The 26,629-nt window shown below is 36.0% G+C and overlaps 1 protein-coding gene across 3 annotated transcripts; it reads right to left on the reverse strand.

Moving 5' to 3' along the window:
- Positions 1-1,779: 1,779 nt before the first annotated feature.
- SGO2 (shugoshin 2) lies at positions 1,780-25,939 on the reverse strand. Of its 3 annotated transcripts, none has more exons than XM_081142815.1 (9): positions 25,843-25,939; positions 22,711-22,845; positions 20,754-20,929; positions 19,850-19,927; positions 17,269-17,354; positions 13,329-13,561; positions 9,169-12,333; positions 6,722-6,869; positions 1,780-2,115 (listed from the first exon to the last, which is right to left on the reverse strand). In XM_081142815.1, the coding sequence occupies exons 2-9, from the start codon at positions 22,841-22,843 to the stop codon at positions 2,100-2,102; spliced, it is 4,035 nt and encodes a 1,344-aa protein (XP_080998941.1). In that variant the 5' UTR covers positions 22,844-22,845; positions 25,843-25,939; the 3' UTR covers positions 1,780-2,099. The 3 variants fall into 3 exon arrangements, with proteins under 3 accessions (XP_080998941.1, XP_080998943.1, XP_080998942.1); XM_081142817.1 differs by having other exon boundaries at positions 25,839-25,939; XM_081142816.1 differs by lacking the exon at positions 25,843-25,939 and adding an exon at positions 25,489-25,587.
- Between the last annotated feature and the right edge of the window lie 690 nt (positions 25,940-26,629).

Raw genomic sequence — 26,629 nt, forward strand, 5'->3', positions numbered from 1 at the left:
GCCACAGGGAAATGTGTTATAATCTGGGAACAGATTATATGACCAAATTCCACCAGCAAAAAAATAAAAGGTTGATAAATCTGATTACATAATATGGAAAACAACTTGCATAGGAAGGGAAGACAAGCCTCATAGAAAGAAAAATAGAAATGAAGAATAGATACCTCATTGTGGTTTTAGTTTGCATCTCTCTGATGATTTTTATGGTTTTGTGACTTACATTTAAGTCTTTTATCCATTTTGAATTTATTCTTGTGTATGAAGTAAGTTGATGGTCTAGTTTCATTTTTTTGCATGTGCCTGTCCATGAAACCACAGTGAGGCATCACCTCACACCTGTCAGAATGGCTCCATCAACAAATCAACAAATGACCTGTGCTGGGAAGGGTGTGGAGAAAGGGGAACCCTGGTACACTGCTGGTGAGAATGCAGACTGGTGCAGCCACTATGGAAATCAGTATGGAGGTTCCTCAAAAAATTAAAAGTGGAGCTGCCTTTTGACTCAGTGATTCCACTCCTAGGAATGTATCCTAAGAATCCTGAAACACTAATCAGAAAGAATATATGCACCCCTATGTTCATAGCAGCACAGTTTACAATAGCTAAGATCTGGAAACAGTCCAAGTGCCCATCAGTAGATGAGTGGATAAAAAGCTGTGGGACATTTACACCATGGAATACTACACAGCTGTAAAGAGAAGAATCTTGTACCCTTTGTAACAGTATGGATGGACCTGGAGAAAATTATGCTAAGTGAAATAAGCCAGGCAGAGAAAGACAAACATCACATGATCTCACTTATACGTGGAATCTAAAGAACCTTATAAACTGATGGACAGAATAGATTCAATGACATGGAAGCATGGATCAGACTGACGAATGTCAGAGGGATGGAGGAGGGTGGGTGGGTGGAGGGGGAGAGAGTAATCAAAGAATTTATATGAGTATATGCACAACCCAAGGACACCGACAATGGTGGGGAGAGGGACTGAGGAGAGGGATGGGATGGGGTGGGTCAATGAGGAGAAAAGGGGACATCTGTAATATTTTGAACAATAAAAAAAAGAAAAAAGAAAGTAGGAATAGAAACAAAAATATAATCCTAGAGAATGACTCTGGGAGGTCCAAAGGCTGAGTACAGGAAAGGCAACAAAGACTGCCAGGGTGCCAAGCTCTTAACCACTGTCAACTGTTCCTTTTAAAAAAGCCTCTGGCACCCATTCAACACACATTGTTGATATTATGAGTAAGTTCTGTGGGACTCTACTCCTACAGCATTTTTTTCAAAGCTTGGTACTAGGACATCTGCCCCAGAATTATCTAAAATGTTTCCTAAAAATGCAGATTTCTGGGGCCACCTTTTCAGTTGTCAAATATGGTCTAAGAAAGCTTTTCCATGTAGGCAGAATAGTATTTGACTAGTTATTTGAATATACAATAAGCTATGCTCACTGATCTCAGATATGAATAGGATTTATTACTTTTACTAGATGAGCAAGTGATCTTTAAAATAAAGTTATAAAAACCAAATTCAAAAGAGCCTGAAAGGTTAACCCCTCCACCAAGTCATTAGATTACACATAACAGAATACGGACCTGACACCTAAGTAATTACTGACCAAGTAATTCTGAAAGTATGGATGAATGAGGGGTGAGAGAAAACTGGCCAGGGCAGGAGACTTTTAAAGTGTTAAAGGTATTCATATATATTAAATGGTTTAAAAACAAAACTAAGAGGTTAGCTTGATATACAACAAGATAACCACTGCAAAAGTATTTATAATACATTTTATTGGTTAAAAGGTTAACAGATATTGTTTAGTTCAAGCCTATTAGGTTGAAAAAGCTGAATGAGAAGGAATATAAGTTATAGGACAACCAAAATTATTTAAATTTTGTAATATAATTTAATATTACAAAACAGCTATTTTATGCACATATATTGAAACATAAAAATGGATAAATCAACACTCCATGAAAAGGCAGAAAATAAAACAACCACAACTTTTCATCATGTATTTCCTCTTCTTCTAATTATATCCCTGTTTTGACTCATTATGGTTTCAGAATTCAGAAAAACCAGAATCCATAAATTCACTTCATCTTCTCATCTTGCTGAAAAGTAGGAAAAAAAGGGAAGATTAATAATAACAACAACACAAAACAAATGCTTTCGCTGTGAAGCAAGGAGAAAATTGCCGTGTCATACTAGTAGAAAGCAGCTTTCTCAAACCATAATAAGCTTTGCCATACATCTGAAACACTCTGTTTTAGTGGGAATTATAAATAAAATTTAAGAAATATTAATATAGATTTTATACATTACGTGTTTTACTGCAAGTTTCCTTTTAACTACAAACTTTAGCATACATAATATATGAAAATGTAGACTTTTAAAACAATCAAATAAATGCTGATGTACAAACCACCTAAGTTAAATACTACCACATCTCAGACTCCTCTAGTGTCTGTTTCTCATCACAGCCTGCTAATGCCCCTGGAAGTAACCACTATCCTATATTATGTTAACCATTCCCTTGCTTTTTTTTACAGTTTTAACAATCTGTATATTACACTCCTAAAATGTAAACTGTTTGGTTTTAATCTATGTGTGATCTTGATATCATTCTGTAGGTGCTTTTCTATAACTTTTTCACTAAATATCTTTACTAATTTTCAAGCCTCTCCTTTATTGGAACATTAAATATTCTTATTGTATACTCTGTATCTGATTCTGCACTCAGTTGCTTTGCTAGTCTCTTGTTCCCTCTCTGTGTGTGTGTGTGTGTGTGTGTGTGTGTGTGTGTGTGTGTGTGGTGTTCTTTGTTGTGAGCTGTTTCATTTCCCTTGCAACTTTATCTGTGGAAAACGTGTTATGGACTGAGATGGAGGGCTCCTCTAGAAAATATCTGCATTTGCTTCTAATAGACAACAGGGGGCACTACAAGTAACAGGCTAATACTACTATATCCTCAGCTTGACGTTTTCTGTGACTTCCAGATATTGTGAATTACAGCTGCAATACATGAGGGTTTGATTTTGGTTATGAATTCTTAGAAGATTTTTTGCTCCTCAATTCAGCACCAGAGTTATTTCCTGGAGCTTAAAAAAGCTGGTGAGAAGCTTATTTTTAGTTTGCTCTTCTATTTGAAAGTAGCTCAACTTTACTAAAGGAGATCCACTATTAGACTCTTCATTTTAACTAAATCCTAGAATCTGCCTTCTGTCCCCAGCCCCACAAGGCTGTGAATCCAATGCTTAGGCAAAATGCCTTCAGGCAAAAGCCAGTTTCAGGCTCCACTTACCTTTCTGGCTTCCCACTCTCAGTCTCTAATCTGAGCTTTTTAATTTCTCTACTAATAGATGCATTCAAGGGGTATTTTGTTTGTCTGTTTTGTTTTAATATTTTGTCCAGTAATTTTATTTTTTCAGTAAGAGGGCTGATCTATTAACCTAGTATATAATGTTGCAAGAAGTGGAGTTATATTCTTTATATATGTTTTTTGGATGAAATACATACATATGGCCCCAAATTAGAAGGTATAATAAGTAGATAGGTCTCTTTCTCTCCTCTGTACCCCTCTTCAGAACCAATATAATATCCTTGCCTTAGGTAATTAGATACAATTTAATTAATCCTTTCAAAAGAGCTACCTATTCTAAACAAAATATAGCAAAATGTTGTAATAAAATAGTATATATATATATTTTTTAGTTTAGATCTACTGGGCATGCAGTTTATTTGGTAAATAGTTTAGCAAGTAAATTAAAAAATTTTAAAAAGCAAAATCTACAATGTACATTAGTATAATATGAAGAGTGATGACAACCCAGGTGCCACTTTTTTTCTCCTTTCTTTTTGGATTGGGAATGGCATGCACAGCTTCTGATAGGCCCCCAGTGAGAGCAGATCCTGATGGAAACAGCTTGCAATATGTTATGGGGTAATTATCATAGGTACTGAGGGTAGGAGCAGCAGGAGTTCTTAGGAAGGTACTATAAATATATTTTTTAAAGTCTTTATCTCTTAAGTCCCAAAGTCTGAACACAACAACAGGGCACAATTTTAGTATAAATGCCCTATTCTACAATGAATATACAGTTATTATGGTATTTATGTACCAAATAGCAGAGCAACTATGTTTATGAAGCAAAAACTATAGGAGATTCATGGAGACAGATAGGAACACAACAATAGGAGATCTTAATGTATTACTCTTAGTGTGGACAAAAAGTGAATAAGGAGACAAAAGATCTAAACAACACGTATCGAACTCTACACTGCGATAGAGAACACACAATCTTCTCATGTGCTCACAGTACAGTCACAAAGCAAATCCATACCACATTATGAAAACACACACCATGGCCAAGTGAGATTTACCCCAGAAGTGCAAGGTTGGTTCAATAGTAGAAAATGTATCATTATGTATCATGTTAATAAATCTAAGGAAATAAAGCCTATACATTTTTTAATTGATGCTGAAAAAGCCTTTGACAAAATTCAACACTCATTTATGATTCAAACACTCAAAAGACATTAAGGAATATTTTCTTAGTATTACAGTTGGCCAGTAATCTTCAAAGGTGTCAAAGTCATGAAAGAAAAGGGGAACTGAGAAACTGTCACAGGCTGGAGGAGGCCAAGGACAAATAGCACCTAAATCAATATAGGATCCTGTGTAGGATACTCAGACAGAAAGGATGTTAGTGGAGGTGCATAGTTTAATTAACAGCATTATACCAATGCTAACTTTCTAGACTGATCATTGTATTGTAGGTAAAGATGGTAAAATCAGGGAAAGCAGGGTGAGAAATCTCTGTACTTTTTTTATAACCTTTTAGTAAGTCTAAAATTAGTTTGAAATAAAAAGTTTAACTTGCAACTCAATAATACAAATACAACCCAACTGAAAAAAAGGGCAAAGGATCTGAACAGACAGCTCCCCAAAGAAGATATACAGATGGCCAATAAGCTCATGAAAAGATGCTTAACATCATTAGTTATCAGAGAAACACAAATTAAAACCACAAGGTATCACTTCACACACACTAGTATGGCTAGAATCATCAAAAAGTCAAATAATAACAAGTGCGTTGGTGAAGATATGGGAGAAATTAGAACACTTATACACCCTTGGTGGGCATGTAAAATGGTGTAGCAGCTTTGGAAAACAGTCTAGCAGTTCCTCAAGTGATTAAATACGAAGTTACCATATGACTCAGCAATTGTACAACTAGGCATATACCCAAGAGAAATGAAAATATGTACACCAAAAATTTGCAAAAGAATGTTGATAGCAGCATTATTCATAATAACTAAAAGGTGGAAACAACCAAATGTCTATCAATAGACAAGTATATAAATAAAATGTGCTATAAATATTATGCATGTATTAGAATATATATATTCTATCTATACAACAGGATATTATTCAGTCATAAAAAGAAATGAAATACTGATACAAGCCACAACATGGATAAACCCTGAAAACATTATGTTAAGTGCAAGAAGCCACTCACAAAGATAGACCACATATTATGTAGTTCCATTTATATAAAATATTTAGAACAGAGAACTCTACAGAGACAGAAAGTAGCTAAATGGTTGCCTACAGTGGGGGGGGGGGGTGTGAATGATAGCTAAAGGACAGGGGTTTCTGATGAGGCAAAGAAATGTTGTAAAATTGACCATAGGGATGGTATGTATGTCTGCAAATATACTAAAAACCTCTGAATTATGTACACTTTAAATGAGTGAAATGTATGGTATGTAAACCATAGTTCAATAAAGTTGTTTTTTAAAAAGAGCCCTTGTCCTTTATTTCATTTTTAATTTGCTTCTCTTTCACCCTCCCTTATATTGCTGCCATGTGCTGGTTACTGTTTTAAAATACGTGTTGAAACCATCATGTCTTTCATTTCATAAAAGAAGCAAGCACTAAAATAATGCAAAGAAAAGAAGATGTAAGGAAATTTTTCTCTTCCTTCTGAAAATACATCCCAAATGAGATCAGGTTCTACAAAACACGCTACTTCATTAATCCTTTTTAAAAATGAAATTTTGAATAAAGCACATATTAAAGGCATTTCGACCTTTTTGAGATAACCAAGAAAATCTGAATAAAAATTGGCTATTAGATAACAGGAATTATTGATAATTTTGTTAGATGTGATCATTTTTGTCTAGTTTTGTTAAAAACTTTGTTGAGAAGTTCTTACTGTTTATATATATCTTTATTTGCTTGAAAGATATAATAACAAAAAAGATAGATGAGGTAAATATGGCAGAACATTAATAAGTGGTGAACCTCAGGGATGGATGGGTTAAAGGGGGGAAACACTATTTTCTCTTCATTGAGATATATATGAAGTTTAAAAAAAGGGGGGGAAAAAGAGTATTATTCTTTGAGGCCAAAGGATATATAAACCACTTTGAAAATCAATTCTAGGGAACAAGGTAGAAAATAAATAAATGGAAAAAACCAGATACATAAATAGTGGTTTGTACATTATAGGCAACATCTTTTATGAAAACCTGTTCAAAGAATAAAAGACATTTCATCAAATCTTACTCAGGTTATATTTCAGTTGTTATATGCCAATAATATGTTTTATTGATATTCAGAAGTGTTCAAATACTAATTCATGGAAGAAATTTTTTTTAAAGTATATATTTTATAATATCACACTAAAATCACTTTAATATTGAAATACTTACTCTCTGAGACTTGGCTCTTTGAAATTGATAGGCGTGCACCTTCTTCGCTTTGGCAGCTCTAAAGGTAGATCCTCTGACTTATTTTCAGATTTAGCAGTGTTATTTGAGACAAAATTGGTATTTGTCAAGTCCTGTAGTGTTCTACCACCTGAAAAGAGTATTATTTTCACAAATATTTGTGAACATATAGAGATATGGAAACAGATACGGGCTATTTAGTGGTTTGCAAATCACTGGTAGCAAATTTTTAAACTTAACAATAATCAAGTTATAATTTTAATTATAATAGTAGCACTATAATTATTTGTAAATCAGTTTTTCTCCAGCCATGATGTTGTAGCTCACAACATTTTAATTCTGAAATCACATACAGGCTGAGAAAAATTCTTCATGGTTCAACTCTACTTAGAGTCCCACAAATTACTGCCTTCATTCAACATCTGTCATCGAGTGGTCGCTCTGAAAGGCACCATGAAGGATACAGAGATGAACGATGGCTCGCCTCCTCTAACATGTCCTGTAATTCTGGACCTTTGCACTTATTTTGCTTCAGTATTTCTTTTACATGGAATAGCCTCATCGGTCAAAATCCTAGTGTCCTCTACTTGAAAAAGATATCTGCACCCTCATGTTCCTACCAGCATTATTTACAATAGCCAGGACATGGAAACAACTTGAGTGTCCATGGATGAGTGAGTGGGTAAAATTGTGGGACATAAATACAATGGAATATTATTCAGCCAGGAAAAAAATGAGGAAATCCTACTATTTGTGACAACACAGATGAACCTTAAAGACTTTATGCTAAGTGGGATAAGTAAAACAGAGAAAAACAAATATTGTATGATCTCACTTATATGTGGAATCTTAAAAACAAAACAAAACCCAAACTCATAGAAAAAGAAACCAGATTTGTGGTTACAAGAGGTAGCAGAGGTTGGGAGGATGAGAAATTGGCGGACGGTGGTCAAACTTCTAGTTTCAGATAAATAAGTACTAGGGGTGTAAACTACAACATGATAACTATAGTTGGTAATGCTGTATGATATATAGGAAAGTTGTTAAGTGAGTAAACCCTCAGAGTTCTCATCACAAGGAGAAAAAATTTTTTCTTTTCAATGTATTTCCATGAGAAGATGGATGTTAGCTGAACCTATTGTGGTAATCATTTCACAATATGTGTAAATCAAACCATCACGCAGTACACTTTAAACTTATACAGTGATATATGTCAATTATTTCTTAGTAAAACTGGAAAAAGATCCCTGTGCTCCATATGCATATATAGTAAAATGTTAGGCTCCCAATAGAAAATTTTAATTGATATGGGAATGTCTAATGTTACAAAATTTCTAATAATAAAGGAACTTCCATAGGATCCAATGTTAAGGGGGAAATGTGAGATAATGTTTTATAGAGTATGATTTCAAGCATATATTTAAAAATCCATAGATTCAAGTCTGCATGTATATGCCAGAATGTGGTGGTTGTTTTTACTACTATTTTCTGATTCTCTACTTTAAATTTTCTACAGTGAGTGTTCTTTTAATAACTAGGAGTGCTCGGCCAGATGTGGCTCAGTGGTTGAGCGTCACCCTAGGATCCAGGCGATCGGGGTTCCATTCCCGGTCGGGGCACATGCCCGGGTTGCGGGCTCGATCCCCAGTCAGGGGCGTGCAGGAGGCAGCCAATCAGTGACTCTCTCATCATTGATGTTTCTGTCTCTCTCTCTCCCTCTCCTTTCCTCTCTCTGAAATCAATAAAGATATATTTAAAAACTAATTAAATAAATAAATAAATGGGAGAAAATGAAAACTAAATATTAAGGTAAAAGTCCTACTTATCCTTTAGGTCGCCCTAAAATGCTGTTTCATGATGTCTTTGCAGGTTCCTTTAGGCAAAATTACTCCCTGTTACATCCTTTAGCATAATATGTGTGCTTCTATTAAAGCATTTACTACTGTATTTGCAACTTTTACATATATGTATTCTGAGGAAAGGGAGTTAGTATTATTTTGAATCCTCTAAAATATCTAGAATAATGCTTTAATCACATTAAATATATACTGTTACCAAAGTCCCACTCTAAAGAATCTTGCAATTGCCTTTGATAAAATCAATCTGGCACAATTCCTTATTATATATATTTAAAACACTCAATTACCTTCAAACATATAAAAAAGGAAATTATCTGCCTAATAACATTATCAGACAACTCTGTTGGAAAGGCCAATCTGTTTTTTAGGTTATAAATGTCCAAGACATTCTCACTGTTATCTTTCCAAAGTATTAAAGGTTTCTTTAAATTTCTTCATATTGTTTCTAGGGATCAAGCTACGCAGTTTTTAAATTCCATAAAAGTGGCAGTTATAACAGCAAACACCTTACTAGTTAAATAAGAAAAAAAATACACTTTTAAAACTTGATCACTTCAGGTATTGACCTACCTGTTCCTGATTTTTGTGTTCTCTGGGTGACTTGAAACTTCATCCCTGTCATCTTCTCCTGCTCATCATCACTTACAAAATTTTCTTTTATTGTTAGATTTTTACCAGAAGAAATACGCAAAGGTCTTGAACCCTCATGGACACTGTTAAGGGAAGAATCTTGTACGTTAGGTGAATAGATCTGAGATAAAGAATTAAACACCTTTGTATAAAAGTCTGGCTTAATTTTCTCATTTTCCAATTTTTTTTCAGTAGCTTGTTCAGATTCAAATGATATTCTCTGACCGGTGTCAGATATTCTCTGCTTTACTTCATGGCTATCTGGAGAAAGATCTATTAGCGTCTTCCTTTTCTTTGATTTGGATGTCACTTTACTTCCTCTTTTAACCTGGCGCTCTCCTTTTATCTCTTCCACAAAGGGGAGGTCTCTTTCCTTACTCAGAGCTGTAGTGCTCTGCTTTGGATTCTTATGTGGTTCCACTTGGTTACCAGAATCAGAATCTGCTTCATTAGTAACGTGTTTTAAACCCGATTCCAAGGGGAGAAAGGTCTGTGAACAATCTGTTAACTGAAAAATAGGTTTGTTTTTACCTTTTGCCAAAATGTTCTTTGTCTTGCCTGATGATTCTTTCCCATGCTTTTTAACTTGTTTGTAAGGATTTGAAATTTGCTCACAATTTTCCTTTTCATTATTATTGATTTCCATACAGTAGCCACTGATAATACCTTGGCATTCAAGTCTCTGTTTAGATTCATTTATTTTAACATCGAGATCTTTTGTATAGATTTCTTGGCCATGCCCATCGTTATCATTATCCCTATATATTTGGTACATTTCTGAAATTATTTCTGTCTTCCGATTCACTTTCTGCCTAATGTTATTTATTTTTGAATCATTTTGCTGAGCAGGTTGCATATCAGTTACATGCTTTTTCAAATCCAACATATTCAACGTCTCATAATCATATAAATTTCCATTATCTTTGGTAAAAAGATAAGCTGTTCGAAATTCACTTGTGACTTCTGGGTTTTCAGAAATACTTTCTTTATCCTTTGGGGTTAGGGAAAAGAAGTTACTGTTTTCTGGTTCATGCACTCCTTTGTTATTAAACTCACTTATTTGGTTCGTTTCTAAAATTATTTGTGTCTTCCGACTTTCTTTATCCCTAAGCCTCTTACTTATTTTTGATCCCTTTTGCTTTGCAGGTGGCATATTAGTAACCCGCTTCTTCTCCCCATAAATGTTTCCAGCCTCAAAATCACAGAGGTTCCTATCACCTCTGGTGGAAGGGTCAACCATCTGAAACTCATTTGAGTCCTCCAGGCTTTCAGGAATGATTTTATCTTTTTGGGTTAGAGAAAATAAGTTACCCTTTTCTGGGTCATGCATATCTTTATCATTCTCATGTATTTGGTTGATTTCTGAAATTATTCCTGTCCTCCGACATACCTTTTGCCTAAGCTCCTTACCTATTTTTGATTCATTCTGACAAGCAGTTTGCATATCATGGACATGTTTTTTCACCCCCAGAATATTTTGAGACTCATAATCAGGTAGGCTTCCACCAATTTTGGTAGAAAGGGCAGGTGTACGAAACTCACCTGGGTCTTCTAGGTTCTCAGGGATGATTTCTTTATCCTTCTGGGTCGGGAGGAAAGGGTTACCATTTTCTGGGCAATACACATTTGTATCCTTAAACAAATGATTCATTTCAGAAATTAATAGTGTCTTCCGATTTACTCTCTGCCTGAGATGATTAACTTTTGACTTATTTTGCTGAACAGGAGACACACTGGTGACCAGCTTTGGCAAACCCAACACATTCTGGGGCTCACAACCACATAGGTCCCCATTACCGCTGGTGTGAAGGGCAGGGTTTTGAAACTCACTTGAAACTTGTAGGTTTCCAGAGCAGCTTTCTTTAGCCTCCTGGGTTTGGATAAAAAAGTTACCTTCTTCTGGGCCATGCACATCTCTATCATTATCCCCATATATTTGGTTCATTTCAGAAATTATTTCTGTCTTCCGATTTATTTTCTGCCTAACCTTCTTATTTATTTTTGATTCATTTTGCTGAGCAGGTTGTGTATCAGCGACATGCTTTCTCAAATCCAACAGGTTCTGAGTCTCATAATCACATAAACTCCCATTATGTCTGGTGGCAAGGTCAGCTGTTTGAAATTCATTTGTGATTTCTAAGTTTTCAGAAATGATTCCTTTATCCTTTTGATTTAGAAATAAGTGATCCTTTTCTAACTTATGAATTACAAATGTCTGTCTAGAAGTTTTATTTTTATTATAAGTCAGAGAACTTTGACCCATATCAAATTTACTCTCCTCCTGGAATTTATCTGAACTTTGGGAGAAAGAGTATGCTTCCTCTTGCCCATTTGCTACATGTATTCTTTTCTTCTTACTATTCTCTGTACTTTGTTTGTCATCCTGATTGAAGTCATTATGAAGGACTATTGTCTTCAGCTTGTACAACTGAGTCAGCTCTTCAGTACTGAAGATAGAATTTGGATCTTCTGAATCCCCATTGTCATTCAGGCCAACAGGTCTTTTTTCTGGTTCATTTTCAATCTTTTCCTCAACATTCATTTCCGAACTATTTTTAATTTGTCTCTTTGATCTTTTTCTTTTTTTTTCAGAGCTTGAATCTTTCACTTTTCTGAAAGTTTTGATTCTACCGTCATTTGGTTTTTTATGACTTTTATTTTTAGTGCCTGTTGAAACTGTAACAATTTGGCTTACTACTTCACTAGCAGTTAAATCCATGTCAGCATCATACACAGTTTTCTGCCCCTGAAAGTCATCATTATCCTGAACTTGATTCATGCACTCCGCAGTAGGTTCACTTGCAGACTCAGATGAGTCAGGAAGGCACTGTATGTTTCTTTGCATTTTAATATTCAGTTCATTAGTACAATCATTTATCTCATTATTCCCATTTAATTCTGGACTTGAAATCCCTTCTTGATCTAAATTTGTCACACAAGGATTGTCTTCAGAAGGATTATTTGATTCCAGAAATGATGCACGCCTTTTCCTTTTAGTTATGTTATTAAGAGATGGTTCCTCCTTTCTGTGGCTGATAGACTGGGAATTTTTCATCTCACTCATTAGAGAACTCTTGGAACTTTGGTCCGAGTGGGAACAGCTTTCTATAAAATGAAACAAAATTCAGAAATAAGTAATGACAGGTTTATTATTTTAAACAAATTAGATTAGAAATCAAGCTATTTTATAGAGATGATTTCTAACAATGTGTTCTGTTCAGATACTTTCATTATAAAGAATCTATGCTGATAAAAAATAAAGTAGAAATGATGAGAGTATTCATAAATAACATTTTACATTTGCATCTATGGAGAATATATATTGAGAATTCACTCTGCCTTGGCCCCAACAGTAGAGTATAGCCAACAGTGGAGCCATTAACACATATTTCTAAAGTAGAGGGGGCCAGCATATAACCCCAAATAACAGTGATAACTCTGATAAAAACAACTATCAGAAGGCTATCAGAAGACAGCTTGTTTCTATAAATTCTACATGGAAACATTCATATAAATTTTTAGAAAGAAAAAATAATTCTAAGGTCTAAATTCAATATAGTTATAATTCTATATCCCAATTGGAAAACCTATGACAAATACATAAGCCAGACTACATGCACAATTATTTTGAAATACCAAGTAAATAAAATGTGTCATCATTTTCTCTTGCTCAACCATTATGAATGCTCAAGTTTTGCTTTACCACTAATTGGTTATGATCTTGAAAAAGGCATTACACCTACCTAGGCCCCCAATTTTCATATCTATGAATAGGAGAAAATGAAACTAATATAGGAAACGAATATGGTGTCTTTCGATTTATAAGTTAAGATACCAAGAAAAGCTCTTTAAGCCAGCTCATTTCTAAATATTGCTTCCAGAGTAACAGTATTAGGCCACTGTGGACCTGACATTTGTCAGCATATTTACTTTTAAATTAAATTTTTCACCAGCAGTTTAAAATAGTAGAAGTTAGCAAATCTGTAACATATGAGATATAACTTATTAACTGTTTATATACCAAAGCTATCAAGAAGAAAATCTGATGAATGTAACTATTTAATACTGACACTCGAAATGAATTTTTAAAAACATCTCACCTTTGGGAAGTAAATCAACAATAGAAGAAATAGGCTCTGAATCATCTAAACCACACACATTTTGATTATTTTCTTTAAGACATAACAATTCCAAATTATACTGAGTTGATAAAGATTGTCTTGTTGATACTGAAGACGGAACATCAGGTGATGTCATTGATATAATATTGTTGTCACATTGTATTTTCTCTTTATCTTCATCATCATCATCATCATTTGAAGTTAATGGAACCCTAAAGGCAAGTGGGAATGAATGAAAAATTTTGTATTTTACAAAAATTTAGAAAATTACATGGATAGTTGTTTCTGTATTCTATTTATTTGAGAACTAACCATAAACCCCCTCTGGTAGCTTTTTGTGTTCAATGAAGACAATTATTGGTAGGAACTAGGCAGTGTCTAATAGTACAGAACTTGGAATAAAACAAGAATGCTTATCTTCATAACCCCAGTGGTCCCAAAAGGAGATAACTGATATAATCACTGGTAGGGCTATTAGGGTAATAATAATGAAATAAATAAAGTCCAAACATACTTTTAAATACACATATGTAATATTTATAGTTTTCCTATAATTAATTCTATGGAATACTCAAAACTCTTCCTCTGGTTTCAAACAGGTACAATTGCATGGAAAGTTATGGGTGAGATGAAGTTTGCTGTTTCCAAAAACATCCATGTAAACTAAAGCCATATTCCTAGAGCAGTTAAATCTATAGGGGTGGGGGCAGGGGAGACACAGAAACCCACAGAAATAATTTGATAAACTGGCCTCCTTGAATTCAAAGAATGAGGAGTAATATCAAAGAAAGGGAGAGGGGGCCAGCAAATGAACCCAAATAACTGATATTTTCTAGTTCTGGTCTACTACAAATAGTGCTGCCATATATATGCCTTTTGAAATGTATGCACATATTTCTAGTAGAATCACTGGGTTTACATATAGTATTTGGCTTTAGGAGAAACTTAGGGCATTCTTATTGTGTTCCCATTACTTAACATGCTTGCTCTTGGGTTTTACAGGTTTTCTTTATCAGATTAAAGAAGTTCCATTGTACTCCTAGTTTGCTGAAAGATTTTTCATAAATGGCTGTTGAATTTTATCAAATGCCTTTTCTGTCACTATTGAAAAGATACTACTTTTCTCTTTTTTTCCTATTAATGTAATGAATTTTCTTAATCTCAATCAAAATTCCAGAAGAGAATGTGTATGTATACACGTGCATTATGTAAATTGACAAGTTGATTCTAAAATTCACATGGAAATGCAAAGGGTCAATAATAGGGAAGATAATATTCATGAACAAAAACATAATAAATGAAATGGAGATCCACACTATCAAATACCAAGACCTAGAAAAGTGAGTTCAGAAAGAGACGTATACACATCAGGTCACCTGACTTATGATATAGATGATACTCCAATGAGGTGAAGAAAAGATGGTCTTTTCTAAATAAATGGTGCAGGTCAGTAGGATTTCCATATGAAAAAAATAAATTACAACCTTTCCCTCACATTATACCCCAAATTCTAGGGGTATAAAGATCTAAATGTGAAATGGAAAAAAATAAAGCTTTTAAAAAAATAGAACACATCATGACCTCCCAATTAGTAAAAATTTTCTTAAAAGGACACAGAAAGTAGTAACCATAGGGAAAGGGGGATTAATGAATATAACTATATAGATATATAAAATGGATTTTAAAAAGAATTCTGTTCATCTAAAGATACCATTAAGAGAGTGATGAGGCAAACCAGAGTAAAACATTTGTAATGTACAAAGAATTTAAATATAATGTATTTAAGAACCTACAAATCTTTAAAAAGTGATAAACAATCCAATAAAAAATGAACATATAAACATGCTTAAATTCATTAATTATCAAAAAAATTAAAATTAAAACTTCAATGTAATACCAGTACATATCCCCCAAATGGCTAAGATGAAAGACAGACAATAACAAGTGTTGTTAGAGATACAGGACAACAGGAATACTCATATATTGCTACTAGAAATATAAATTGGTATAAACCCTTTAGAAAATTGTTTGCAGTGTCCCTTAAAGCCAAATACTATATGTAAACCCAGTAATTCTTCTTCTAGGTACATACCCAACAGAAATGTGCACATATATTTCTAAAGGCATATACATAGCAGCACTACTTGCAAGAGACCAAAACTAGAAAAAAAGTAAATGTTCACCATTAGAAAGATGGAGAAATTACTGTATAACCAGTCAATGGAATACTACCATAGCAATGAGAATAAATGATCTACAAATCCATTCAACAATAAAGATAAATCTCACAAGCATAATGCTGAGCAAAGAAACCAGAGACAAAAGTCCTATCTACTGTATGATTTCAATATATGAAGTTCAAAATTAGGCAAAATTAATTATCTATGATGTTAGATGTCAGAATAATATTTATCCTTGAGTAGGTGGTGAGTAGTGAATAGAAGTCCAAGGGGGTATTTGAGGTACTACTGGTAACATTCTGTTTCTTGGTCTGGGTATTGGTTACACAGCAGTGTTCACTTGTAAAAATTTACCACATTCTAAAGACTTTTACACTTTTCTAACATGTATATTATACTTCAAACAAAAATCTACTTAAAAAATACAATGAAATTTTATAGAGGGCAAGTCTGACACTTCATTCGTATATTCTTATGAAGCAATGTGTGTATGACAGCTAAGATATTCTTGAAAAAGAACTAGGAAAAGGAACTACAAGGCACCAAAATGTACTATTTTAAAACTACAGCAAGGAAAAGGTACTGGTGAAATGTAGTGCCATTACAGCATAACAGGCAAAACAATGCAGCAAACTAGAAAGAACAAAAAATAGCATAGTATATATAAAAATTTTTACTATGGTACAAACAGCATTCAATATATAAGTACACTTATTTATGCACTTAAATAAAAGCAATAAACCTTTAAGTTATATAACTGAAAGAACATTGTCTATGAGGCAAGAGGATTTTAATCAATGCCATTAATTCATTGAGTCATTCTACCTCTCTGGACCTCAGAGACTGTCTTTATAATGACAGGTTTGAAATAGGTGTTTACTATGACTTATAATCAAATTAATCTAGAAATAGGAATTTTGGTTAGGAAAATAACAACAGTGAAATTAATTTTAAAGCTTGGGCAGTATGCAAGTTAATAAAGGTAGAAAAATGATCAGATTTAGCCAACAGAAAACATGAGGCCAGTGGTGACCTGGGGAGAAAAGAAAAAAAGAACTAAAGAGTAGTAGGACATTACAGATGAACTTAGCTATTGAATGAGGGTAAGTTTCTTCTTTTTTTTTAACCCTCATCTGAGGATATTTTTTCCATTGCTTTTCAGAGAGAATGGAAGGGGGAGGGGAGAGAGAGAAAGAGAGAAACATCGATGTGAAAGAGACACATCGATTGGTTGCCACCCGCACATGCCCGACCTAGGTCAGGGATCGAGCCTGCAACCAAGGTAAGTGTACTTGGCTAGAATCAAACCAGGGCCCTTCAGTCCACAGGCCAACGCTCTAACCACTGAGCCAAACCGGCTAGGGCACATGAGGGAAAGTTTCTTTGGAGCCCTGAAGATACAATCTGAGCAAGACCTAAACATTATATAACACACACAATTATTGTGTCATACACAAATCTAAGTACTCTGAACCAATATAATCTAGACTGATATAACTAAAGGTCCATCTGTGCCTCTTTCTTCTCTAGAGTCTATGGGAAACCTGAATATTATTTCAAAATGTAAAACTAAATTATATTATATCTTCAATTTCTTTCACTCGCACAATGTTAACAAGTATTTCATTATTTATTTTTAAAATGTTTTTCTGTTTCAAGGAAGTGAACCAAATAAAAACTTTCGAAGTCCAACTAAGAAGTGCGCAAGTTAATATTTAACTAAGCTTTGAAGCAATTACCTTGCAAATGGAAGACGCGTTGACTTGCACTGTTTACTAACCCGTTTATCCTTGCTGGCTGGCAACAGAAAAGGACTCTGATGGAACTATTTTTGGGGGGGGAAAATAGAGAAAATGAAAAGGAACAAAATTTCTAATCTCATTAAATCATGTTTGTTATAGAAGCCCCAAATTGTACAAGAATACCAATAGTAATAGAACAATTCTTACATTAGTCTTTAATAGTTCAATGAGAATAATGTGATAAGGTTAAACACAATTCATTCTTAATCATGCCATTCAAAGATAATCACCACTAACATTTTGGTATATAACCTCCCAAACTTTCTTCTATGCATACAAATAAATACATGTGTATAACCACACACATACAATATCTCTACATATACAGTGTTTTTGATTTGTGGTTGGGTGGAGGGACAAATTAACTGATATGTGGATTTTGACTGTGTGGGGGTTGGCAACACTAACTCTACATTGCTCAAAGGTCAATTGTATATGTGCTATGTAATATATTATTGGATTTTATAATATATTTTTATATTACATAATATATATTTTATAGTATATATTTTATAATACATATTTTTAAATGGTCTTTTAAAATTCAAAATCTGGGTGATTTCAATGTAGCTTTAAAATTTTTGCTTATTATATTTGCAAAATTTTCACATTTTCTGGATGTTTTAATTATTTAGTAAAGACCAAAAAATTAGGTTACACACAACCATGTTTTCTTAGTACAGTGCTAACCTGCAATAGAAATGGGTATGGCCAAATTGACAAGATAATTTCAAAATTCACATGGAAATGCAAAGGACCTAGAATAGCTAAAACAATTCTGGAAAAGAAGAACAAAGTTGAAGGGCTGTGATAATTGAGACAATATAGAATTAGTATAAAAACATACAAATATACTTAAATACAAAAGTTAAAAAATAAAACAGACAAATAGAACAATGAAATAGAACAGAGTTCAGAAATAGACCCACATACATTTGGTCAATTAATTTTTGACACAGGTACAAAAGCCAAATGGGGAGCTAAATGTGTAACGTACACCTCTGCTCACTGGTTGTCCTAGGTAGTAAATTTATAACTACACCTCCTGTAATCATTATTCCACAGGGATATTTCCACAAATCCTTTCTGCATAAAAATGTGGATTAAGTTAGACAATAAAGCACCTATTCTTTGGCTAACGTAGTTTGAAACAGTTCGCATCTTCCTACCATAAAGACTATGCATTTAAGAGACTTATAAGTGACTTTTAAAAGTTTGTAAAGGACAGATTTGCAGAAAACTTAGAACACACATACACAATAAAAAGTAATGATAGCTAACATTTATTGCACTCATCCTATTGCCAGAACACATGCTAGCCACATTTAACTCCTACACTAACTCTCTATTCATACTATGCAGATGAGCACACTGAGGTTCAAAGGCCAAGGTCAGAACCAGGAAGTAGCAGAGCTGGGATTTAAATATAGGCAATCCCATTTAAAAAGCCACCCTAGAAGCACTCAACTACCTCCAGAAGCTGTCAAGAAATTTATCTACAATTGGAACTTCACTGACCTTTCTTCAATTTATGTATTATATATATTTTCCTTCTCATTAGTTATTTCTTCAAAAATTATTTTTCCTATTTAGATAATTGAGTTAATTTCACTCCCTTCCTGATTTTTTTAATTGATTTCATTTTCTTCGTGCTATATTATAAAAGCTTTTAAACTATTAATATTAATGCTTTATCGGCCATATGTTTAATTTTCCCAGGCTGCAACTTACCTTTTATTTTTATGATTTTTAGCCTTTGGTTTCTTTTTGAGAAAATCCACCAATAATTTCCTTTATGGTTTCTATCTGTTTCTAGGTATAGAAAAGGCCTCTCCTCCCAAATGTGAATTCATTTGTAATTTCTTCTCATTTCATATGATTTCCATTTTTTACATTTAAATCCACCTAGAATTTATTTTAGAGAATGATATAAAGTAGGATCCTCTATTTTTTCTCCTATTGTTTTTCACTTTTGTTCATCTTTTTTTTCAAATTATAAAATTTATTTAGAAAATTACAGAGGTAGTAGAAGTGTGACAGCTGGGTTGCATGAACTCAGGAAACAAGTTACAGAAGCAAAAGGAGGACCCTTGGAGCTTAGGAGAGAGAAAGGCAAAGGGAGGAAGAGGAAGAGGAAGCAGAAGAGGAAGAGGAAGGGAAAGGCTCTGTTCCTGAGAGGGAGACCTGCCTGTCCATTTTTAAAAATAATATAAATTCTTTCCTAATTTGAAATACTACCTTTCTACTAATGTCTTTCATGTTTTTTAGTGTTTGGGGGTCATTAGGTTCCACTGAGCTGTCTAATCCTGTGTTACTTTTCATTAAAACCTAATTTTCATATAAAAATTACAATAACCAATTATACCAAATAATAATGTTCTGTTAGCCCATTAAAATTAATATTACCATTCATTTGCACAAAGTTTAAGATATGAATCTCTAATCTTGATACTACACTAACCACAATTATTCTCAGTAATGCTAAAAAATTACACTACTTACACACAGTTCTACTTACCTCAGAAAGAGTGCTCATTTCAATTGCAGTTATCAAGTTATTGTTCATGTGTGCTTCTATTTCTATAAGCTTTTTATTCTGTATAAGTGAAAAAACAAAGACCCCTTTTAATCAATTAAGATTTGGAGTCTATTAAACCATACATTTATGAATACGATCAGTTGAGAAGACTTAGAAAATAATTGAGATAACATTGCGCTAAAAACTGAGATCACATTGAGCTAAAAAGGTACTACACTATAGTTCAAATAGCCATTCCCCACCACACACACGCATTTTGAATGCTTTTCAACAATCAAATTTTTCTAAACATTTTTCTATCTTCTTATAATAATAATGCATTACATGGCAAGTGAACATAGTTTGTCGCACAGGAATTTAACCCTCAAGTGTAGAAGGTCATTTTTCCATTTTTTAATTAATTTCTACTTATTTTTAGAGTTACATCTATAGTTGCAGCCTAGCTAATCACCGGCTCTTACTTACTGCCCTGTCTATGGACGGAGTTGAAAATTGGAAAGAAAAGCAACTACAGTTTTCAATCTAATCGGCTGTAGCCAGTGAAATGCTGGGACTATAGGCGAACACACTACGGGAACTCGTCTCCTTTCAATTCACTGGAGGAATTATGCCCATCTCATTAAGATACATTAATGCACAAAGATTTGCTTATAATAAGCACTCAAAGGTTAGTCAAGGTATTATATTGGCTTGCAGAGCCACAAGCACTCATTTAGAATGTAGACTTAAGACACCTATTTTATTACAGTTTTCCCATGAACAGGGCACACTCTTTAAATATTTTCACAATAAATCGAAATTTGAAAAAAACATTTAGAGCTTCTATAATATAGTTAAAATCTTAGTTATAAGTTAGAATTCAAACAAAATATAGTTTCCATACCAAATTATTTAGCTTTAGGCGAAGAAACGTGTTCTCAAAATTCAGTTTTTCCACTTCTTTTTGCAATAACATCTTTTCAGTTGTCATTCTTCGCGAATTCTCTTTCTCTCTACTAAGAGCCTGAGCTAATGCCCTGTTGTTGTGCTTTAAAGATATTTTGAAAATAGAAGAATTGTCTGTAAAAAAATGTTAATAGTTAATATATTGAACATAATCCTTAATAAATTTTCATATTCCTTAATAAAACTATTTCAAACAAAATGCATTTCACTTTATAAGTTTTAACCGAAGGGTGGAAAAGAAGAGAATGACAATACAGGTGTAGTTTTGAAAAAAATGTACTTGGCGTTTGGAACTGAAGAAATAAAAACTAGCTAAGTGATGAACAAAAGATGTGAGGAACGCAGAATGTTTGTGAATACAGAGTTAGGAATAAAAGGACTTTACTATAGACACAGCATTCTAGATAATTAGATCAGTCACAAAAACTAAATCTTGATACCTGCTGCCCTACCTTCCTATTTTCCTTTGACTAGGAGGCAGAATGGAGAAGCTGATCCTGCAGCTCTAACTGGAGATGTACCACAGAAATTAGGGTGGCCAATCTGTGAAAAATTTAACACCAGTTTCTGTGGCTCCAGAACTGAACAAATTCGTTAGTGCTCCCTAAGTCCATTTTTCAAAGCCTTGAGTAAAAGGGAGCATACTTACTCTAATGTTGGATAGATCATCTAAACCCTGAGGAGTATCCTACCTTTTATATGTGAGCATCTACTACAATCTAAACCTGACCCCTCTTCTCTTTACAAGCACTATGCAAACAATTTAAATCAGAAATGCTTTCCTGCTTTTAGGGAAGAAATTTAATTGTGAATTCCTTTGAAAGTCTCACCTTAAATCTAGTGTGCTCCTTTTGTACACTTAAAGCATACTCATATTTTCATAATTTTGATTTACACGCCACTGAATTAAAGTGTAGTATATGTAAAAATGTTTATAAAAGTAATAATAATATTTTTAAATACTCAGGGAAAGTCTTGTCATCTAAAAAACAGGGTCCAAAAAAGTACTTTATCTTTGGCACAGAGAAAGTTTCAGACAGCCACCTCTGACGTAGCAAATGGAAATAGACTAGAATCAGTTTAGGACTTCCACAAGCTAAAGGATAACGTTTTCTGATGCAGTCCTCAAATCCATATATTCCTTCATAACAGTGGGTATGCAATGGTATATCCCAAGAGAACAGGAAATAGCCTCTATAGGAGGTGGTCTAACATACTACATGGACCTAGAGACCTGGGTAGGAGCAACATTATGATTTAAAGATACTCAGAAGGTATGGCTATTTCACCAGGAACAGAGTTACCCTTCACAGGTACCTCTGACACTCCTCCTAAGATGGGTATGAACCACTGAGACAATTTTCAAAAGTATTGAAAATTTATCTTCTATTTCCTTCCCTCCTTCCCTCCCTCCCTTCTTGCCCTTCTGACACTTTAATTCCAGAATCCATGAAACCTCATCTCTAAAGTGCTCAGTGTCCTCCTAATGAGCTTTGGCTATATAAGATCACCAACTATAGCACTCTATGTGGGCCAACCACCTCTAGATTAACCATCATCCAATTGCTATGGCATGTCAAAACAATCTACCACTTTTTTAGATATTTTCCAGGAATGTCACATTGGTATTTTCCTTGTCATGTAGGAGGTAGCTAGCTACCTTAGGCTGCACCAAGCTAAGTGCTGAAAATTCAGCTGTCACCACTGAGGGTAAATCATCATAACCACTCAACTAACAGGAGTTGAAGGAAATAGAAAGGATTGAAAGGAAAAGAAGCATCAGTTAACAAGAATAGTCATTTTCTACACTTGATAAAATAAAGTACCAAATATTCTTTATCAATTCTCCAGGAAAAGTAAAAATGTGAGTATACTTTAAAACCAATGGCACTTACTTATTATTTTGGTTTTGATTTTGGAGGCAAGAGAAACATTCAACTTAGCAGTCTTTGACATTCTTTTGTCTTTCACATGTCTCTTAATTCCTGAGGGAAAAAGTGATCCCGTTTCTGTCACTGGGTACTCCATCACTGAAGAGAAAAGGAAGGAAGGAATGAAACCATAGTATTGATTAAAAAAGAAAAAAGTAACTGATAATACATTCTAAAAAGTAACAATCAGGACAAATGATATAATTTGTTTGTACATACATATTTACAAAACTTTTTGTATAAAATCTGAAAGTATGAATGTAATCAAAAGTGGTACTGCGCCATCCCGTGCCCTGAAAGGTTGCCCGTTCAATTCCCGGTCAGGGCACATGCAGGTTACAGGTTCAGTCCCTGGTAGGGGCCATGCAGGAGGCAGCCCAAGATGCTTCGCTCTCTTGCACTGATGTTTCTCTCTCTCTCTCCCTTCCCCTCCCTCTCTAAAAAAAAAATTAATAAAAAAATTAAAAATAAATGCTATGACTTGCAAATTTATATCCCCGATCAAGTCCATACTTATTCATCCAGCTGCCTACTCCTTATCTCCAACTTGAATGTCTAAGACGCACCTCAAATTTAACATGTTCTAATATACCCTCCCACCCCCACCGAAACCTGCTCCACTGTCCTCTCCATCTCACCTAATGGCAACTCCAGCCTTCTAGTTGGTCAGGTCAGAAACCTCTTCTCCCACATCCCACATCTACTCTATCATCAGTCATGGGGTCTGACTTTCACAACACAGCCACATGAGCCCACTTATCACTATTTTTGCGGCTGCCATTCTGATCCAAGTTGCCATTCTCTCTCATGTACACCATTGCTAGCACTGCCTGAATGGTGTCCCTGCTTTCACCTTCTTCCCTGCTATCTATTTTCAACCACATAACAGAAATGACTCTTTTAAAACTTAAGTAAATTCATGTCACTCCTCTGCTAAAAACCCTCCAGCAGCTTTCCATCTTCCTTAAGAGGAAACTCCTAATCCTTGCAATGGCCCATAAGGTACTATACGATTTGATATTCCTCCCCTTCCCCAGTTCTCCATCAGCACCTCTCTGACCTCTTCACTACCTTTCCTTTTACTCACTGAGCTCCAGCCACACTGGCCACGTTGGCAGGTTCCCACTGCAGAATTTTTGTATTCCTGTCTCACTTTTCCTTCAAATAAGCACAGAATTGCTCACATCCTTCAAGTCTTTGCTCAAATGTCACTTAAAAAAATAAAACAAAATAATGTATTCATTTCAGAGAGAGGAAGAAAAAGGGAGAGAGAAACATCAATGATGAGAGTCCTTGATCGGCTGCTTCCTGCACGCCCCCCACTGGGGATCAAGCCCGAAACCCAGGCGTGTGCCCTGACTGGGAATCGAACTGAGATCTCTTGGATCCCAGGTCCATGCTCAACCGCTGAGCCACACCAGCCAAGCTCAAATGTCACTTTCTTAGCGAGCTTTTCCAGACCAAACTATTTAAAATTGCACACTTGACTCCATCTCACTTCCTGTTTTCTTTTCCACCACTGACTTAATGTCTAACATAAAATTACATAATTTTCTTATTTAACTTATTGACTGCTTTCTCCTTCTCCTACTAAAATGTAAGTTCCATGAGGGTACAGATTTTTGTCAAATTTGTTGAACAAATTTGTTTGTTAAACATTTGTTGAAGAAATGACTATGGATAAGTGGAATAAATTTCTAAAAATAAAAATTGCCCAATATGGGAATGAGTCTCTTGACAGTATTGAACAGATGTTGAGAAATATCAAGAAAACACTGATAAGATGGTTTTAGAAGAAATTTCTCAATGGGGAAGAAATAGAACTAGAAACCTTCCAACACTAAGGCTCAGCATTTCTTCTAAAAGTTTTGCCAAAAAAAGAAACTAACTAATATCAAAGAAGATCACCCTCTATTCCATAAATAGTAGAACATAGGCACACATGGAAACTCCATGCAAATTGTTGCATCTTACATACCTGAAAGGGATCCTAACATAGAAATCTGGTCCATTTCCAAAAATCCAGTCAGGAAGATCAAATCTCATTTTACTAAGTAGGAAACCGCAGCTGAACAGCCCTCCCCAATAAATCAGTTCTTAGTTCCTCAGCTTAGTGAATGGCACTGTCATTCACCCACCCAAATGGTGATGCCAGAAGCCAGAGGCCTTCCTCAGCACTGCCCTGTCGTCCTCCACATGAGTAACCTGACAACACTGGAGGGGCCAGAGCCAGGCGCGTGGAGGGCGACTCGCCACACAGGGGCTGAGGTAGAGACTGGCCTGTGTGGAGTTCCAGTTCCAACATTTCACAGCTATGTGATCTTAACGTCGCTAGGTCTCAATTCCCAGATTTAGAAAATTACAGAAAATAAGGGCATCTCATTGTGAGAGAGAAATGTACACAATGGCTAGCATTGGATCTGGCACCCGGCCAGCACTCACTAATATTACCTAATTATTATTCCTCCGTAGCCCTTCTCGGGGCAGCATCTCAACTCATCTCTAAATCGGAAACACTGTTCCACACCCCACTTCCCTGAATGGGATCCCTTACTTAAAAATAACCCTCGTTCCTGCTCCCCACCGAAACACTACTTGCACATCAAGACTCAGCCCAGGCCCCAGGTCCTCTCAGTCTCCCCCGCCTTCCCCTCCAACCAGCGTCCCTTTCAGGGGACGCCCCTCCGGGGGCCCCTCCGGGAGCGCAGGGAAGCGCGTCTAACGTCCGTTCAGCACGTTTACCTTCGCGCCACGGGCCGGACACCCGCCCACGGGGGGAGCAGAGCAGCCGAGGGCACGAGTCCCTTCCTCCAAGGAGCTGACCATCCAGCCGGCGGCTCGCCCCTTCCCCAGCCGGACGTCCAGCCCCAGAGGCAGGAGGCGGCGATTTAGGTGCCCACCAGGGACCCCCCCAACGAGCCCGGCCCAGGGGGCGCGGGGCCGCAGCTCCAGAGCCGCAAGGCGGGGGTGGGCGTGACCCAGGGTCGCGCAGGACTCGGCGGACCGAAAACCCAGGCGGACACCGCCGGGAAGTCGGGCCACGGGTCCCGGCGGACCGGGAACGGCCACACCGAGAGTCACGGATTACTGACCTACCGCTTTTCCAGCGCGGGGAGGACCGCCGCCCGGCTCGGGAGCTCCGCGCCCGCGGCCGGGGCTCCGGTTTAAACGCCGCAGCCGTTGGCGGTTGCCCCACCAGCCAATCAGGCCCCAAGGAGGCGGTGCCAAGGCGAGCCGCGCCCGGAAGTGGGAGGTGGAAGGGGCGGGGCCTCGCGGAGGGGAGGGGGCGTGGCCCGGAGAGCCCCGCGGCCCCGGCCTCGGGGGAGGGGAGCCCCGCGAGCTAGAGCCCGGGTCCCAGCCGCGTCCTCTGAGGCGCCGACGGAAGAGGAAAGGATCCTGTGACGAATGAGCTCCACCGACCGGAGGTCGAACTTGACGGCCGCCGAAAGTCAGCTGGAAAGCTTTCGTTGTTCCTGACGCTGCGTGGGACTGCCCGCCCACCTCTTTGCTGCTTTGCCCCACGACGCCAGCACTATTGCTTTGCACTTAAAAGCTCTCCCCGTTTTTCTTTTTAACTTCCTGGGGGGAAAGCAGCAATGAAATTTCGTCGAAAATCCTGGATCTCGTCAATATTTAGGTCTTGTGCTAATGGTCTGTTGTAGCTAAGTATACAAGAATGGCATTTTCCATCGTACACAAACCACACATATATGTTATGTATGCATAATACATGTTATACATGTAATATACATGTTATAGATGTTACATATATATGTAGTTTCCTCGTTTGTAAAATGGCGGTTAATATATTTTTATGATGCATCCAATATATTTTTATGATGGTTCTAATCAACAGACCCTTTTGTTCAAATACTGTCATTAA

The sequence above is a fragment of the Miniopterus schreibersii genome (assembly GCF_964146895.1).
Source record: "Miniopterus schreibersii genome assembly, chromosome: 7".
Classification (NCBI taxonomy): Eukaryota; Metazoa; Chordata; class Mammalia; order Chiroptera; family Miniopteridae; genus Miniopterus; species Miniopterus schreibersii.